At 32.2% G+C, this 15,977-nt stretch overlaps 2 protein-coding genes across 3 annotated transcripts; one reads left to right on the forward strand and one right to left on the reverse strand.

Annotated features, from left to right (window-relative positions):
- Window positions 1-1,341: 1,341 nt before the first annotated feature.
- Window positions 1,342-7,025, forward strand: LOC123720450 (cytochrome P450 4C1-like). Its single transcript, XM_045677055.1, has 10 exons — window positions 1,342-1,477; window positions 2,119-2,208; window positions 2,812-2,922; window positions 3,394-3,579; window positions 4,187-4,383; window positions 4,822-4,888; window positions 5,234-5,426; window positions 5,855-6,006; window positions 6,336-6,515; window positions 6,871-7,025. Exons 1-10 carry the CDS (start codon window positions 1,342-1,344, stop codon window positions 7,023-7,025), a joined length of 1,467 nt encoding a protein of 488 aa, XP_045533011.1.
- LOC123720452 (acyl-CoA Delta-9 desaturase-like) lies at window positions 7,014-15,150 on the reverse strand. 2 transcript variants are annotated; one of them, XM_045677057.1, is made up of 7 exons: window positions 14,996-15,150; window positions 12,494-12,746; window positions 10,396-10,526; window positions 9,270-9,475; window positions 8,571-8,753; window positions 7,331-7,586; window positions 7,014-7,032 (listed from the first exon to the last, which is right to left on the reverse strand). In XM_045677057.1, exons 2-6 carry the CDS (start codon window positions 12,735-12,737, stop codon window positions 7,358-7,360), a joined length of 993 nt encoding a protein of 330 aa, XP_045533013.1. In that variant the 5' UTR covers window positions 12,738-12,746; window positions 14,996-15,150; the 3' UTR covers window positions 7,014-7,032; window positions 7,331-7,357. The 2 variants fall into 2 exon arrangements, with proteins under 2 accessions (XP_045533013.1, XP_045533012.1); XM_045677056.1 differs by lacking the exon at window positions 7,014-7,032 and having other exon boundaries at window positions 7,318-7,586.
- Between the last annotated feature and the right edge of the window lie 827 nt (window positions 15,151-15,977).

Below are 15,977 nucleotides of genomic sequence, written 5' to 3' on the forward strand. Positions count from 1 at the left end.
TTTTATATAGGTAATTTTTATTTACTTTTTCAGTAAAATCATTAACCAAAATTAGATCTAAATGTTTCTATAGATAAAGTGTAGTGATCTGTGAACGAAGTGTTTAAAATTATCGGTGTACTTTAGATGTCAACGCAAAGAAAAAACAGGATTGTTATATTATCTTCCGTCTTGTGTTAAAATTTTATTATTAGTAAATTCATTAAATACTACTTCATTAATTGTTCAGCTTAGGAATAATGTATGACAGATAAACAATTTCGCCAGTCTCAAACAATACTTAAACATAAAAATGTATATGAATTATGGCTTTAAAACATTTAATATTTCATAATATTAAACCATTCAATGACGGCATGAAAATCTATTTAAAACTGTGTGCTTATCTCGTTTAAAAATATTTAAAAAGGAGTTTCCTTATCTGTTTAATTATCTTTCTATACAAAAAGAACACGTTATAGTTTGAACATGAAAACCATTTTTAGTTCTAAATACGCCTACAATGCCACATACTTTTCTTGGTCGGTAAGAGTGTCGCTGTCATGCATATTGGTATTGCCAGTGAATAAAAATTAACCATTGTTTGGGAAATAATTTGAAGTTAGGCAGGGCTAACTTAATAATTTATTAAAATGTGTTAGACACTGTATTCTAGTATCTAGAAAATACGGTTCTAGGCTTTAATAAATGTAAACTTAGGCACATCTTATATGATAGGTTTTGTTATATGTACTATTAATATAATATCTTTTAAAGTACCTAGCAATCGGAACCATTCGATAATAAAACTTTGCCATTGCAAGGAATAAAAATAAATATATTTTTGTTGGATTTTTATTACGTATTGGGACATGGTTAAATTATTTATTGGACACACCAATAAATTACCGAAAATAAACACAATAGATATTTCAAAATGGCGACGGTAGTACCAGTTTCAGCCGCCGGCCAAGAAAAGTATGTGTCATGTACGGAGCGTTTCTAAACTATTCCATACTTATATATTTATAATAACAATTTATTTATTTCCTTATTTCCTATTTTTTCAGTAACTTAATACTAATGCAATAGAAAACTAAACTAAAAACATAATATAAACATAACAAGTAAAAACTTAAAATCTAAACTAAAGCCAGTGTGCAAATAAAAACATCTGTCTCACAAGCAATAGTATTAAGGGTGCGCAAGACACCATTAAGTGCATTAACAATTCTATTCTTCTTATGATACGAATACGCATTTGCATGTAATAACAGTAGAAAAATTATCAAATTGTTACCTAACGAAAATCCATAATGTATCTTTTTCTCCCACAGGATACACAAACACTAATGTTCGGCCATGATAGGTTTAATCCTAATAATTATTATCTGTGTACTATGGGTCCGCTTTAACCGCAATAAAAATGAACCTCCTTCGATCCCTGGCGGTTTACCTCTAATTGGACATGCTCATCGGCTCATTGGGGATAGTGTTAGTAAGTACATGTATTACTGCTCTTCCTATATATGTTACTTTTAACCTGTGTTGGTAATGTATGGATGTCCATTAGAACATAATTTAAAGTAATTTACCGATAAAGGGATCAAACGAACGAACGAAAGATGACAATAAACTTTATGGACAATAAAGCCACAGTCTCGCAGCTGCTAATATCTACAGAACTGAATCTGAGATGTGTTAGACAAGAGTGTAGATGAAAATTACTTTTAAGTACCAACTCGGATTGCGTAAGGCGTTACTGAAACAGTATGAAGATCGTTTCTAAAGCCCGTAACTGAATGTATGGCTATATTGTAACATTTTAAATTTAGACTATGAGTCCTTGAGTAATACTTTAGAGTATGAGTCCCGCTAATCTGGACTTTGCCAGATGTTCTGAGTTCACAATAGGCAAGTCTTTGAATTTTAGACTCAGACAAATTTTAGGGTCTTTCAATTGTTCTTAGTCAATTTGGCCAATATATACAAAATCTACTAGATACCTACCTATATTTACCATAAAATATGAAACCTATGTCAGAATTAGCAATCACACTTATCAAAATACTATTTAATGTTAGATTTTTTGAACTTAGACTAATATTTGTATCTTATTTTTAATATGCTTTATTTCAGAGCTTTGGAAGTCTGTGGTAGAGCTTTCGTATGATAGCTTACGTTTAGGTGGAGTTCTTTCAGCCGCTATCGGCCCTAGGACTATTTACGGTGAGTAATTTTTTTTAAAGAAATAGTCTAATTTGCGCAATTATTGATATGTCGCAGAAAAGTAGTTAAATCAGAGAGTTAATTGAATCTCTAGACAGTTAATTAAGTGTCGATATTCAAAAAAGTCGCTAGCATTTTGATTTAAATAAAGCAGCGTTGAAAACGTTGATCTGGCTGACCGAAAGCCAGCGTGTTGATAAACAATGTAAAACAAGCCTCCACCATGATTATTTTATTTGTTATTGTTATTTCTGTATGATCGTGAAGATCTGAGAGCTTGGAAATTCCGTGTTTTGCTTTATTGTAAATGGTTTGGTTAGGTTAGGTTAGTCTTGTTGCCTAGGAATGTTTAGGAAACTCGTTAAAACGTTTAACGTTCAATCACTTGTCTGACGGAACTTTAGCGACTTGATTGAACATCGATTTTGAATTAACTGTCTAGAGATTCAATTAACTCTCTAATTTAACTACTTTACTGCGATAGATATACAGTAGTCCGAATCAAATAGCGGTACAATATGTTCTAATCTGAAGTAATTTAAAAATCGTAATTAATTTCATGTATTTACTAAAATCTCAAATTAAAACAAAACATTTTTTTAGTTTTAACTGATCCCGAGGACGCATTGACAGTTGCAAATAGCTGTCTACAGAAAGATGCATTTTACGAATTCGCCAAATGTTGGCTTGGAGAGGGCTTGGTTACGGGAAAATGTAAGCTTAATAATTATAGTTGAAATAATATACGTTGAGTACCCTTAGGTACACTACACATTAAATAAGTGTATATTTTATAGTTATAATTTTGCTATAAAATTATACTAGTTAAAGCAGATTAAAACTACTTTTTGTACTTCGTACTGCCTTGGTGAGATCTTTTATTACCTATACACATATTACATCACGTGCAGTGTCCTTTTTTTCTTATTATGCTTAAAAATAAACCAGGGCAGTTACAACCTTTTAGGTTTAGTTCGATTTCTGTATGTCTTTCGTTATCATTGGTTTATTCTGATAGGCATGGTGGTGATCATGGTTTGTGTCGGACACACATCGAACGAACTAGTGTTAAATGTGAACAGACAGAATTGGTGACTCCAACTCACCTCTGGGATGAGAGTTCAGGGTGCGAAGCCACTGGGCCAACACCGCTATTTTGTAATTAATTTTCTTATTATATAACAGTATCAATATGGCGTCATCACCGTCGGCTGTTAAACCCAGCTTTCAGCCAAGTAGTACTCGACAGCTTCCTTGGAGTATTTAACAGTCAGTCACGTCGTTTGGTAGACGATTTGAAAAGCGAGGTCGGTAAGGGGCCCTTCGACCATTGGGTATACACTCGACATAATGCGTTAGAAACTATATGCTGTAAGTATGTTCGCATTACATTAGATTCTTTAGGTTCATACGTCTTTATTTTTACAATACAAGACAGATAAAGATATAAATAAATTGGGATCTTGAAAAACTTTTTAGTAACAAATATCTTATCCTTAGTCGCTTCATGACTTGGAAGTGTCAGTTAGTAGGTACCCTTAGTATTCAAAAAACTATTCAGATATACATCTAAGAGTATACATATGTCAGCTCGAACTAATCTATGCATTTATACCGGATATATCGCAGCCAACTAGCTTAATCAGCCGTTCTATTAACATCCTAGCCTTTTAACTAAACGGCGCCTTTCAACTAGCGGCCTGCAAGATATTCAGCCATCTGGCTGATCTCAAACAGCTAGGCAAATGACTTGGATCGATGAAGTTTCATTACTTGCCTAGCCTGTTAAGCGAGTAGCTAGAGTTAAATTTGAAGAATCTTTGTTCGTGATTCCGTTTACCAAAGTTTAATATTTTTGCTAGCTTGACCCTTATACTATTAGTATTACTACGAGTTGATCCATAATTAAACTAAGTATCGAATGGTTTTAATATGATAAAAGCGTATTATATGATCAATATGGGCTATTGTATTTCAGTAACGGCGCTGGGAATAGATTTTACAGAAAAAGGTGTACTAAATACTCAATACGTAAAAGCAACAGAACAGATCTTCAATGTATTTGTTGAGAGGTTCCAGAAATTCTGGCTTCATAACGACTATATATACCAATGGTCTGGCTTACGGAAGAAACAGGACAGTTTGTTGGAAATATTACATAATATGTCATATACCGTAAGTTATTTAAGTTTATTTGTGTCGATTAAGTTTGGATGCAAGTACCAATAAAAATGCTAAGATCAACTAGTATATGTTTTTAGACAAGACATTTTTTCAATATTTTACCGCACACGCATTCAGTAATGATGCACGCATGCATCATTACTGAATTTAAACTCTATAAATTGTTAATATTTTTTTTAAACAAACATTAATCAAGCATTCATAAACACGTTTCGCAATTTTGAATAATAAGCTTAAAAACGCGATTACCAAGTTCATTTTTATTTATATTGTAACATATATTTTTTATTTTAAATTTATTTACAAATAGTATATTATTATATTATAGTATATACTGTCTGAAAATCATTCATTACATTATTGATATTAGACCCTCGTGATAGATTTATTTGAATAGTATTTTAAACGATTTTTCATTTGTTATTTCAGGTATTACAAAAACGTAAGGCCGATTATTTGAAACGTCTAGAAACTGGTCAAGTCGAGGAAAAAACAGGTAATTCAGTTTTGTTTAGTTAAATTTGCGTAATTTTCAAGTTATATTACGAACCAAGTCTTAGAGTATGGTAAGATTCGGAGTCGAGACTTAAATGAAAGAGTGAGCCGTAAGACCGATGTAAGCCGATGACCCATCCGCAACAAGTCGGGGTTTTGCCATCCGAGAGTCCCACTTAGTGCAACTCTAAAAAGAAAATAAATTATTAGAAATAACTATTCTTGATACAAATACTTATCTATATCTTACGATATAAATACTTATCTATATCTTGTAATTGAATTTTTTCTTTAAAAATCAATACGTAAAATGCGTGGAATAGAAATCGTAATGTATTTTGTACAGGAACAAAGTTCAAGCCCTTTATGGACCTTTTGTTGGAGTTGGCTGTGGAAAAGGGCGCGTTTAATGACCGTGAAATACAAGAACATGTAGACACGATGATTGTTGGCGGGCACGACACATCAGCTAGCGTACTAATGTTCACGCTACTCCTCATTGGTTCACACCCTGATGTCCAGGACAAGATAGTCGAAGAGTGAGTTATAACCTTGTTTAAAAACGGAAGTATATATCTGTAATAACCCTGGCCGTGCACCTATGTACTTCCTATTATTAACACTCGCTGAATGAAGACGTCGTGAGGAAACCGGCTTGCCTTAGACCCAAAAAGTCGACGGCATGCGTCAGGCATAGAAGGCTGACCTACTTACCTATTAGCTTAACAAATGATCAGGAAACAGACACACAAATCTGAGGTCTAGACCTAAACAGGTTGTAGCGCCATTGTTTTTTTTTGGTTATTTTGATAATTATCAGATATTTTTTTTAGTTTAACCAATAAAACGGTCAAATAGAATAAAAATAATGATTTTATTGTTATAATATTTATAAATTCGATTTCAAAGTCAAAAATCTTTACTTAAACCTGACAGTGTTACGTTGTTAACGTAAATTTTTATACAGACTCAAAGATGTATTCGGCAACGATGACCGTGATGTCACCAAACATGACCTCTCCCAGCTGGTTTATTTAGAGGCTGTTATAAAAGAGAGTATGAGAATTTATCCCATTGTACCAGTCACAGCCAGAGTACTTGACAGGGACCTAAAGTTAAGTAAGTAAGGCACATCTATCTCTCGACGCGTACAATTTATTTGAATATCAAAATAATTATTGACCAGTTCAGTTTTTAACTTGGTTATTTTTTAGTACAAAATCTTTCGTTGTATACATACGTGTAGGTACATTTGTTTGCTCGAGCATCGCACATACAGAATCACTTAAGAATATTCAACACATTTAAGGATTACCATAAAACCCGGGATCATACACAATAAATCATCTGTCATAAAAATTATGTTATATTTTGACTTATACGAGGAAAATCTCTGGGATTTTCTCGTAACATCACGTCCATGTATAAATTTAAATAAATATTTTCAGAGACATACACGCTATCAAAGGGTCGGACGTGTTTTATGTTTGTATATGGCATTCATCGACATCCCATGTGGGGTGAAGATCGTGAAGAGTTTAAGCCTGAACGCTGGTTAGATCCAGCAAAATTGCCAGAGTGTCCTACAGCATTTGCCGCCTTTAATATGGGACGAAGGATTTGTATTGGTGAGCCTATTACTATTATAAAATCAGAGGTCTAAACGACTTCGAAGTTCGAAATGTATGAAGAAGTGCGTTTGCCAACCTACTATCCGAGTTAGTTGTATAAACTGTGCCTTATATAATGTTTAAATGTGTATTTAATTTAACTATTTAAAAAAAAACCTAGAAAGAGTATAGGACCTAAACGTTTATTGGGAAGTTTTTTTTTTAATTTTAGTCTAAAGAATTCAAACTAAAAAGTCAACAAAAGCTGATTTATCTCTTACTACAAACAAAATATGATGAAACAGAAAAAAAGGACTTTATTTGAAGTATGAGTGAACGTAGTGTTAATTCATTTAAAACGTGAATATTTCAGGTAAATCCTACGCTTACATGTCAATGAAGACAACGCTGGCACACCTGATGCGCCAATACAAGGTGAAAGGAGACCACACAAAACTCACGTTGAAGATAGACGTGATGCTGAAGCCCGAAGCAGGACATCATATTAGCATTGAGAAGAGATCTTGATAATTACCTTTAGTATTGAGAAGAATACGGGTAAGGGGAGGTAGATATATATCATGATTGTTCAATTGTAATTGTATAAAGAATTCCTGTTTAATTCCATGAACTATGTTAAGAAACCAAAAATTGTATATGACTAATTATATTAGCGTGTAAGATTATATTAAATGGCTATTATAACATAAACGAATTATTCACTTAAGAATAGTTAACAAGAAACATATAAAGTCCGGTTTATAATTTGTCGAAACTTTTAATAAAAGATCGTTGGACAATAAAATTATTTTAATAAAAATTTCACAAATTACCTTAAAATTAATTTCTCACTAATTTATCTATTCCCCTTTCTTTTCCGCAACCGCTTTTATGAGTTCGGGTGTAGCAGTTTTCAAATCGTACGCTAGTCCAGTATAAGCAGCGAAATCTAAAAATACTGTGGTGGGATTCACAAAGTACGGCAATTCAGCTGCTTTGTAATCCCAGGGGAATGTGTGGTGGAAGTTATGCCAGCCCTCACCCATTGTGAAGATCGCAACCCCAAGGTTCTCTGACGGTAGAATAGATCTGCAAGTAAAAAAGACTTATGAAGACGCGATAAAAATAGAGGTCTAAGTCTAATTCCAATAATAAGTAAAGGAATTCTAAATGGCTGTATTCGGCTTTGTCTAAAGATTTTATCTACGATAATGTTTCTTCTATTGATTCATAGAAAATCAATAAAACAATTACCAACCAAATCCTTCTGTTTGTATATTTCGCAAAATTTAAGAGAAAAAACATATTAATAATATCTAACGAAATTGGGATTTGCTTATAGAGGAAATAACGATTGCCGGTGTATGAAGCTTAAGAGTCGTCAAACGTTACAAAAATAACTTCTGTTTATATTGCAAATGTCTTCATACTTCAAAGCCACTGTGATGATATGTTTATGAGTTTGAATAGGTTAAAATTTTGGGATTTTAAATTAGTGGGAGCCACGGCCTACGCTCTTCCGAAAACTATATCCTTGAAATCCCATCTGATTACTTTTACTTTTTAAGGTCTCTGTAGTGAGGCTATATATATAGTCCCTATCCGATTAGTATCTCCTCTGTATTTAGTATTGTCTTTTGTTAACAAAGCTTGATATCGACTAAAAGATGACGGGTTTTTGTAAAAATTACTCACGGTGTCTTCTACTTTCGCGGATAATAATAATAATACATAGCTTCAATCCGTTCAAATAGTGTTTTTCTTCTGTGTATTTCTTTAAATCTCTACTGTACAAGCATTACCTGTCCACATCATATGCCTAACTAGCAGTTAGTACTTTCGTACTAACTGATTAGTTGTGTCTAAATAACTATATGTCATATGTAGTTTTGTACGCTAACCTTATGTAATTAAGAAAAAACTCACAGTGGTCACCTGGTAGAGATCGTTCGAAAGCGATAAGGCTGCCAGTTAACCCTCCTTTTCACTTAACTATTATAATTTTACTATATTTCAACTTGCAAGGAAGTCTTAATAAATAAAAAAATAAGTGTCAATTATTCGAACACTTACTTGTCATAGGGTCTTAACCCATGAAGATGAGCGAAACTGTTCACCGACCAGGTGGCATTTAGTGTAATGAGGTATCGAACCATTGCAGCCACAGTTGCCTGATAAAGTGGCTCACCAAACCACCAAATTGGTGTTACAATTGGTATAAAGAAGCAGAAAAGGAATTTCAGAATGTTAAAGTATCTGGAAACGGAAATTTTTTATGTAACAATCGTAATTAAATCAGTTCCGCAAAAAACTAATAAATAGTAAAAAAATATAGATGCAATCGTTGCGTAATATTTTATTTATTATTATAAATAGAAGATTTCGAAGCCCCTCATGCTAATAAACGGTTTCTTTAGTGGAAGATGCAGTAATTTCAGTTTGACAAAAAACAAAATAGCATGAAAAGATAAAGAGTGTTATCTAAGTCATGAACAAACTAACTGCAAAATATTTCTTTTTTCATTTCTTCAATGAATTGATTCTCTTCTCAGTCGTATTCTTCATTGCTGAAGGTCGTGTCACTGTGTCTGCTATCATGCTAGTGATATGTCGTTTCGCAACGGGCGATGTGACCAAAGCAACTTTGAGTTTGATTAATTCAGCTCTTTTAACATTTTTTATTCATTATCACACCTTCATGAATAGTTGAAAATGCAAGAATCAAAGCCTACTAAAAATATGATAAAAACCAATCATAACTTTTATTATTACCGATTAAAGAAAACCAGTACGGGGTCACTGGTTATATCGCTCATGTCAATCTTGGAGCCTTCCCTAATGACGTAAGGGTGTTTCCTCATCATCAGCCATCCAACATGTGAAAAGAAGAACCCTCGCTTAGCATCGTGGGGATCTGCTAGTGTTTCAGACCTCTTGTGGTGGACGCGATGATCGCGGACCCAGTTATACAGATTGTTCTGTTAAAGGAATATAATGTTTTGAATCGTAGATTTGAACCATCAAAATCTGATTATGTTTTTAGTACATTTCAAGAATTATTACGTAGCGAAAAAATATTCTAACAATGCCTACTATTTGGGAATAAATCGTAGCTAGTTGACACATCTTGATTGTGATCTAAATTGAATAGGTCGCTTTTTCATGGATCAAATGAAAGAATTAATGGAAATGTATAGTCACATTAAAATCATTTATCAATCAAAAATGTTTATTATATTAAGGTTAGATTTTTGTGTATCCATAAATTAAAAGTGCATTCGTTGACAGTTGAATTGATTAGCCAACGTATCAAATATTAGTTTATAGCAGGGGCCTTGACATGAAATAGTATTTGAAGAAACCTTCTACAACGTACATCGTTTCTTTTCTTCATTAGCACATTGATAAATATTTGTGTCAAGCCACAGAATAATAATGCATTGCATGATGTAATTATTATTTATTTATTTGAGTTTTTATTGTTTACCTTGCAATTATTATTTACTAGGTTAGGTTATACAATACGTAGAAATGACAAATACTAGTAAGTATCAACAAGTATGGAGTAATATTTTTGGCTAACAGCACTATTTATACTTACTACACTTTTATATTAATACTATAGAGAGAATAATTTATTAGTGGGTAAAATAAAATGATAACTAGTGGAACCGGGAAAGTATGTCGGAGGAAAACTGTCAAATAATAACCTTTCTTACAAACGCTGCCTTAGAAAAGAGACATGTATGATTGAATTCTAAAGAAATGTTGTTCAAAGTCTAGCTTTTGTATGATATCAATACAAGTCATCTGAAATTATTAAGAATTGACAGACTCAGGATTTTAGATTTAATAGTAGGTTAACATTTGGATAAAAAAATGTATGCCCTATATTTACCTGTCCAGCAGTAGCGTAGAACATTAACAAAATAAGTTTTAAAGGCATCCTTGCTTTGTAAGAACGATGGGACCACAGTCTATGCGCACCCGCAGTTATACCAAATGCTGCCATCTGTCCAAATATGCATTCTGAAAAATATATTTAATATTGACTTTTGTTGACATAGCTTTTACACATTAAGAAAAAACACTTTTTGAACGGATTGAAGCTATGTATTATTACTAAAAACTTATTACATAATTTTACATTTGTATTGGTGTATTTGTCACCGTGACCACGCACGCTGAAAAGCACGCGAAAATTTTAAAATTATGTAATAAGTTTTTAATAATAATACATACCTTCAATCCGTTCAAAAAGTGTTTTATCTTAAATATATTTAATATTAAACAAGTATAAATATTTATTTCCAACACACATAAGCATTTACAATATTCTTAATAATATTAATAATTAAACATTGATAAATAAAAAATTAAAACAAATTTAAAAAGTTTGGTTGTGTACGCTGGCAGAATTTTCCTAATCATTAATTAGCGCCTGTGCACTGCTCTCTTGTATCTACCCCAAAGGGAACAAAATTAAAGTTGAAGGAATGACAACAGATATTTGAGCTGTTTATTATTTTTCACCTGATGCATCATCATTTGTCCATGTCTTTGTTTATAAAAGTATATTACATAGCGTTATGTAATCGTATGTATTTATTATGTATTAAGTTTCAAATTATGACCTCCTACTGCGTTCAAATCCCAGCTGTATCCCAGCTTTATACTCAGCGTATCTCAACCTAATATATAACCTCCAAATACGAATCCTCAAAGACATTGTCGAGATAAAATGTGCTCGACTCAAATAAAAATGAAGAAAGGGGAGTCTTTAAACACTACAAAATACTGCCTAAAACAGAAGAAGTAAATGAATGTCTCCTTGTCGAGCACTTTTCGAGATGTCATAAAAAAACAACTGAAGCATGACGTACATGCTCGTACGGTAACGTAAGTTCGGCTCTGTACATCGAGAACAAATAACGTACTCATATACGGCGAGGTAACGTTGAGGTATTTGCTACCGCGGCTAGTAAATAATCTACCTAGTCAAATATTAGATAGCCTACCGCTAACCAACGTATGCTGCTGCTGTAAGACTGCTATGGTTACATTTATAGAAACCACTGCAGTTTTCTAATGTATTATTTTGTAAAAAATATATTTAGCAATTACTCCGTATTTTTCAGACACTAGATGAATAGCTAACAGCAATTTGTAGGGCAGCAACTAAAGTAAAGAATTGTCTTCAATAAACTTTTAAAATGTTAGTTTAATTTGTTTATAGAATTTAGAATGTATGTTAGATATTTGGCTCTAATATTTTTAGGTTTTTATTTAACTACGTGAGTTTAACGGAATATGGACTGAATGTTAATTGAAACGTGATAAATATTAACTACATGCCATACGAGCGTTTTGCATAATTTGCGAAATTGTAAACAATAATTTAATTTATAAATTTTATTATTACTTATTGAATTTCGTTTGTAATTTAACATTTATAAACTAAGATTGCCTAAGCCTCTGTATATAACAAAAATATGTTAATAATAGTTTATTTTTATTGTGACTATCGTGCATAGACAAAGAAGAGAAATTGTTATAACGCATTCTTAGTACTTACACCTGAATTTGCTTGAGTTACGCTATTACTCCTCCTTTATTAAATTAAAACTAAATTCATAAAACAGTCATCGTATCTTTTCATTACAGCGTAAACATAATTTAACAAAAGGAGACGCAAGATTAGTTAGTAGCTTGATAAAATTAAAAATGATTGTAGATGTATCATATGACGGTGGACTAGGTAGAATTATCAATACGTTGACTTATTTTTCAATAAATTTCTTTCATAAACAAATTTGACTTTGCTAATTAATTTATAGCATAGCAATCGCAAAGCCTAATAACGTCGCCGTTGGAAACGTGATAAATTAATTATTCAAGTTACAGAGTCAGTCTGCAGATTGCTAAAACGCTATGTTAACTGAAAGAAAACCATAAATTATACTGTTCATATACAAAATTATCCATACAATACTTACGAACAATTGTTGTTTTTGTTGAACAGTGTTGTCCACTAAATATTTGGTGTATATAACAAATCGGTACAATAATGTGGAACAATGATATAAAGATTAAATTTGACCATAACAATGGTGTTAAAAATCCAACTCGTTTCTCTAAACGACGTATTGGTGCAAAAAATTGGGGCTCTTGTATTAAGAGTCGATCATAAAAGTCTTCTTCCATTTTTCTCTCCTGAATCGTCGTGGTTTTGGTGACCATTATAAATATCTGAAATTATTAACGTTACAACAGGTTGATTTATATTTAATATAATATCTTGATAACAGATTAAACCTTTAAGTTATGCACATTTATTCGCCACATTGCAAGAAAAGAATATCATTTTAATGTGGCTCTTATACAATAAATACTATGGATGACATACTCTCTTATTATAATTAATACGTATAATATTTTTATTTACGTAATATACATATTTAGTAACCATATTATATATTTCTTTGCCATATTACATATATTATATGCGTTTTTATAACCATATATCCTCATTAGTCTCACTGTGGCTACAAGACATGCCCTAGAGTACAGCGTACGTAGTCGAAATTAACACTAGCCCAGATTTAAAAACATGATATTATTTTCATAGAGAAGCTAGACGTATCTGGCAATATCTTATTTTGTTTGAATTAAATGAAAACTATTACGACCATGATCGCGATCCAGCATGAAACGTATATGTTCTAATTTTACATTCAAATAATTGCAGGCGCAATATGTACGTCATTTACCTTCTATAAGTTCCATGAAACTTATAGAAGTATAGAGAAAACCAATGGAAATAGATGTTCAAACACAAATAAATGACGATCTATATTTGCCTAAATATTATATATAGTACGTTAATATGTAATGATAACTGTGCTTCACCTGCAAGCCTTATACAGTTGTTGCGAGAATTAACTGCAATTCACTTACATGATATAAATTTAGAAAAAAATGAATTATTATTAACAATGTAATGTTTCACTTGTTCGAAAGTACAAAATATTAATATTAATAGTTTTAAAGGTGAATAGTTAATGTGACGGGCATTTGTATATTCTAACATTTGCATGTTTTTTTTTTTTATAACATAAATATGAGTTTGTCTATTGTAGAATGGTGATAAAATTTTATTCCATTTATGAAAATGTTAATGAAATATTGTATGTACCCGGGAATCACACCGTTTAATTGTGATAATTGAACACAAATTTGGTAAAAGTAAATGTCAAATCATTTACCGAAATTGTGATGTACTTAGGCTACTATAGAATATGAAGGCAGATGATAATCTTATAACGTACACGTACATATATTACAATATAATGCTACATAACGACTTTTAAGGGGGTGGTATAATTGTGAGTTATTTTTTTTAATAAACATAGGTTTGTGTCGATGGCTTCTGCAACTTTATAAATAAATGTTGAAAATTTATCTGGTTATACTAAATTAAAATAGAAAAAAACCAATAGAAATAAGAAGATGACTAGCGTGTCCAGATATCTTATTGTTTAAATAGGGAGAAATGCAATTTGCGCTTGTCCCGAAACTCAAAGGCATATGTGAGACTCGACCCACTCCAGACTACTCTGCCTGGTAAGGTTACACTATAACGGATTAGCCTTCTTACTCCAAAGTTGTATTTTGATTTAATTAATTTTATTTTTATATATTATATATATTTATTAAGATTTATCCGTCCTTTTAATTTTCAAATTAAATAAATAAATAATTGTTACTTTTATCATCTTATTTAGGTTACCCTGTATATTACCTTCGTAAAATGGCAGATGAATTGTGAGTAAGAATAAACAGTCACTTATGTATCGTGGTTAAATGAAAGTTTGTTGAAATCTAACTTGTGAAGGCCACAGAAAACACTTGGGTGTTATACAAAGATAAACATGTGTATGCAATTAGAGAACGATCAAAACATCGTAAACAAATAAAAACTTTGTGACAACATCAGCAGCAAGTTCTTAATTATTAAGAAGCCCACATAGAAATAATTTCTTTTCGGGAAATATCAATATTCTCTCTTCTTAAAGACAACAAATTCAAGCGTGAATTTGTCTTCCTATAACGATGATTGAAATTTATAGTATTCTCAAATCAAATAAAGATCAAAAAGCTGGTATAATATGTATAAGGATAAAGAATTCTAGTAAATAAAATAGGTTATAGTACTTGATATAAAAGGTACCTAAGCTTAAGTTATTTAGACTTTCTAGAAATAATATAATTTGCATTTAATATCATATTAGGATTTAATTAGTCAAAATATAAACAAAACTTTGAAAACTGATACAATTTTTTAGACAAATATTAAGTGATATATCTCTAAATTCTATATTATCATTTAGTAGAATACTACTTCTAGACTATAAATAATAATAAAAATATATTGCGTGTCGAATTATATTATTGACAGATTCCTGACCTGAAGAAATTTCTGTTACAGCCGAACTTACCTAATTATTATTCTAGCGCACTAACACAATATACTAAAACGGCCGATTGATACGTGATTTTTGATGAAACTGATAATATCAAAAGGTGATCTTAGTCCGCACGTAACATTGGTACGTGCGAAATACACTTCTTGTGAAATAACATCGTTCTTATAGTTGTTGTTGTAGGTATATATAATCGTCTGCGAAATGAAATGTACGTCACATTTCATTTTCTGAAGTCCATATTAGCAATGGTAGAAGTCTATTTCAGTGATTATAGTTGTTAAGGTCTTATTAATTCAGTAAATATATGCACTGCATCAATGATTGCAAAGGCGTTCGCTGATTTGTACTTGTGAAAATGTTTGAAATGTCAATTTGTTAACATTTGAGACACATATATAGAGTATTTACAAAATATCCTTCATAGTAATAATTCTTCTTCTTATCCGGTACACTCTTGACAGAGCGGTCGTGATCGCTATGTAGTAGTGGTAATCAAAGGGGCAGATGTGATGCGCTTCACGACGTTTCGCCATCGTTGCCTATTAGTGGTCATCCTGCTACACTCATTGGGTGTACCTCCTAAGGCAGACTTGATCTGGTCAGTCCAACGTGTAGGTGACCTTCCGCGCGGGCTAGTGCCTTCTATCTTCCCCTGGACGACAAGGCGTTCTATGGACTAAACACCACGCCGAGATACGTGTCCGAAGAATGTAAGGATGCGAGATTGTACTGTTGAAAATAAACGCTACTTAATACCGAGTTCTTGAAGTATCGAGATATTTGTACGAAACTCGCTCTACGAAACCTCAAGCATCTTCCTCCAGCACCACATTTCCAGAGCGTCTATTTTCTGTCTTTCCACATCTCGCAAGGTCCGCGTTTCGGCCGCGTACAGAAATACGGGGACTATAAGTGTATTCAAGAGCCTGATATTCGTGGCTTTTGTTATATTCCTGTTTCTCCATATTTTTTGCATCTTGTCCATAGCCGTAGT

This window comes from Pieris brassicae, chromosome 2, assembly GCF_905147105.1.
Source record: "Pieris brassicae chromosome 2, ilPieBrab1.1, whole genome shotgun sequence".
NCBI classification, from domain to species: Eukaryota; Metazoa; Arthropoda; class Insecta; order Lepidoptera; family Pieridae; genus Pieris; species Pieris brassicae.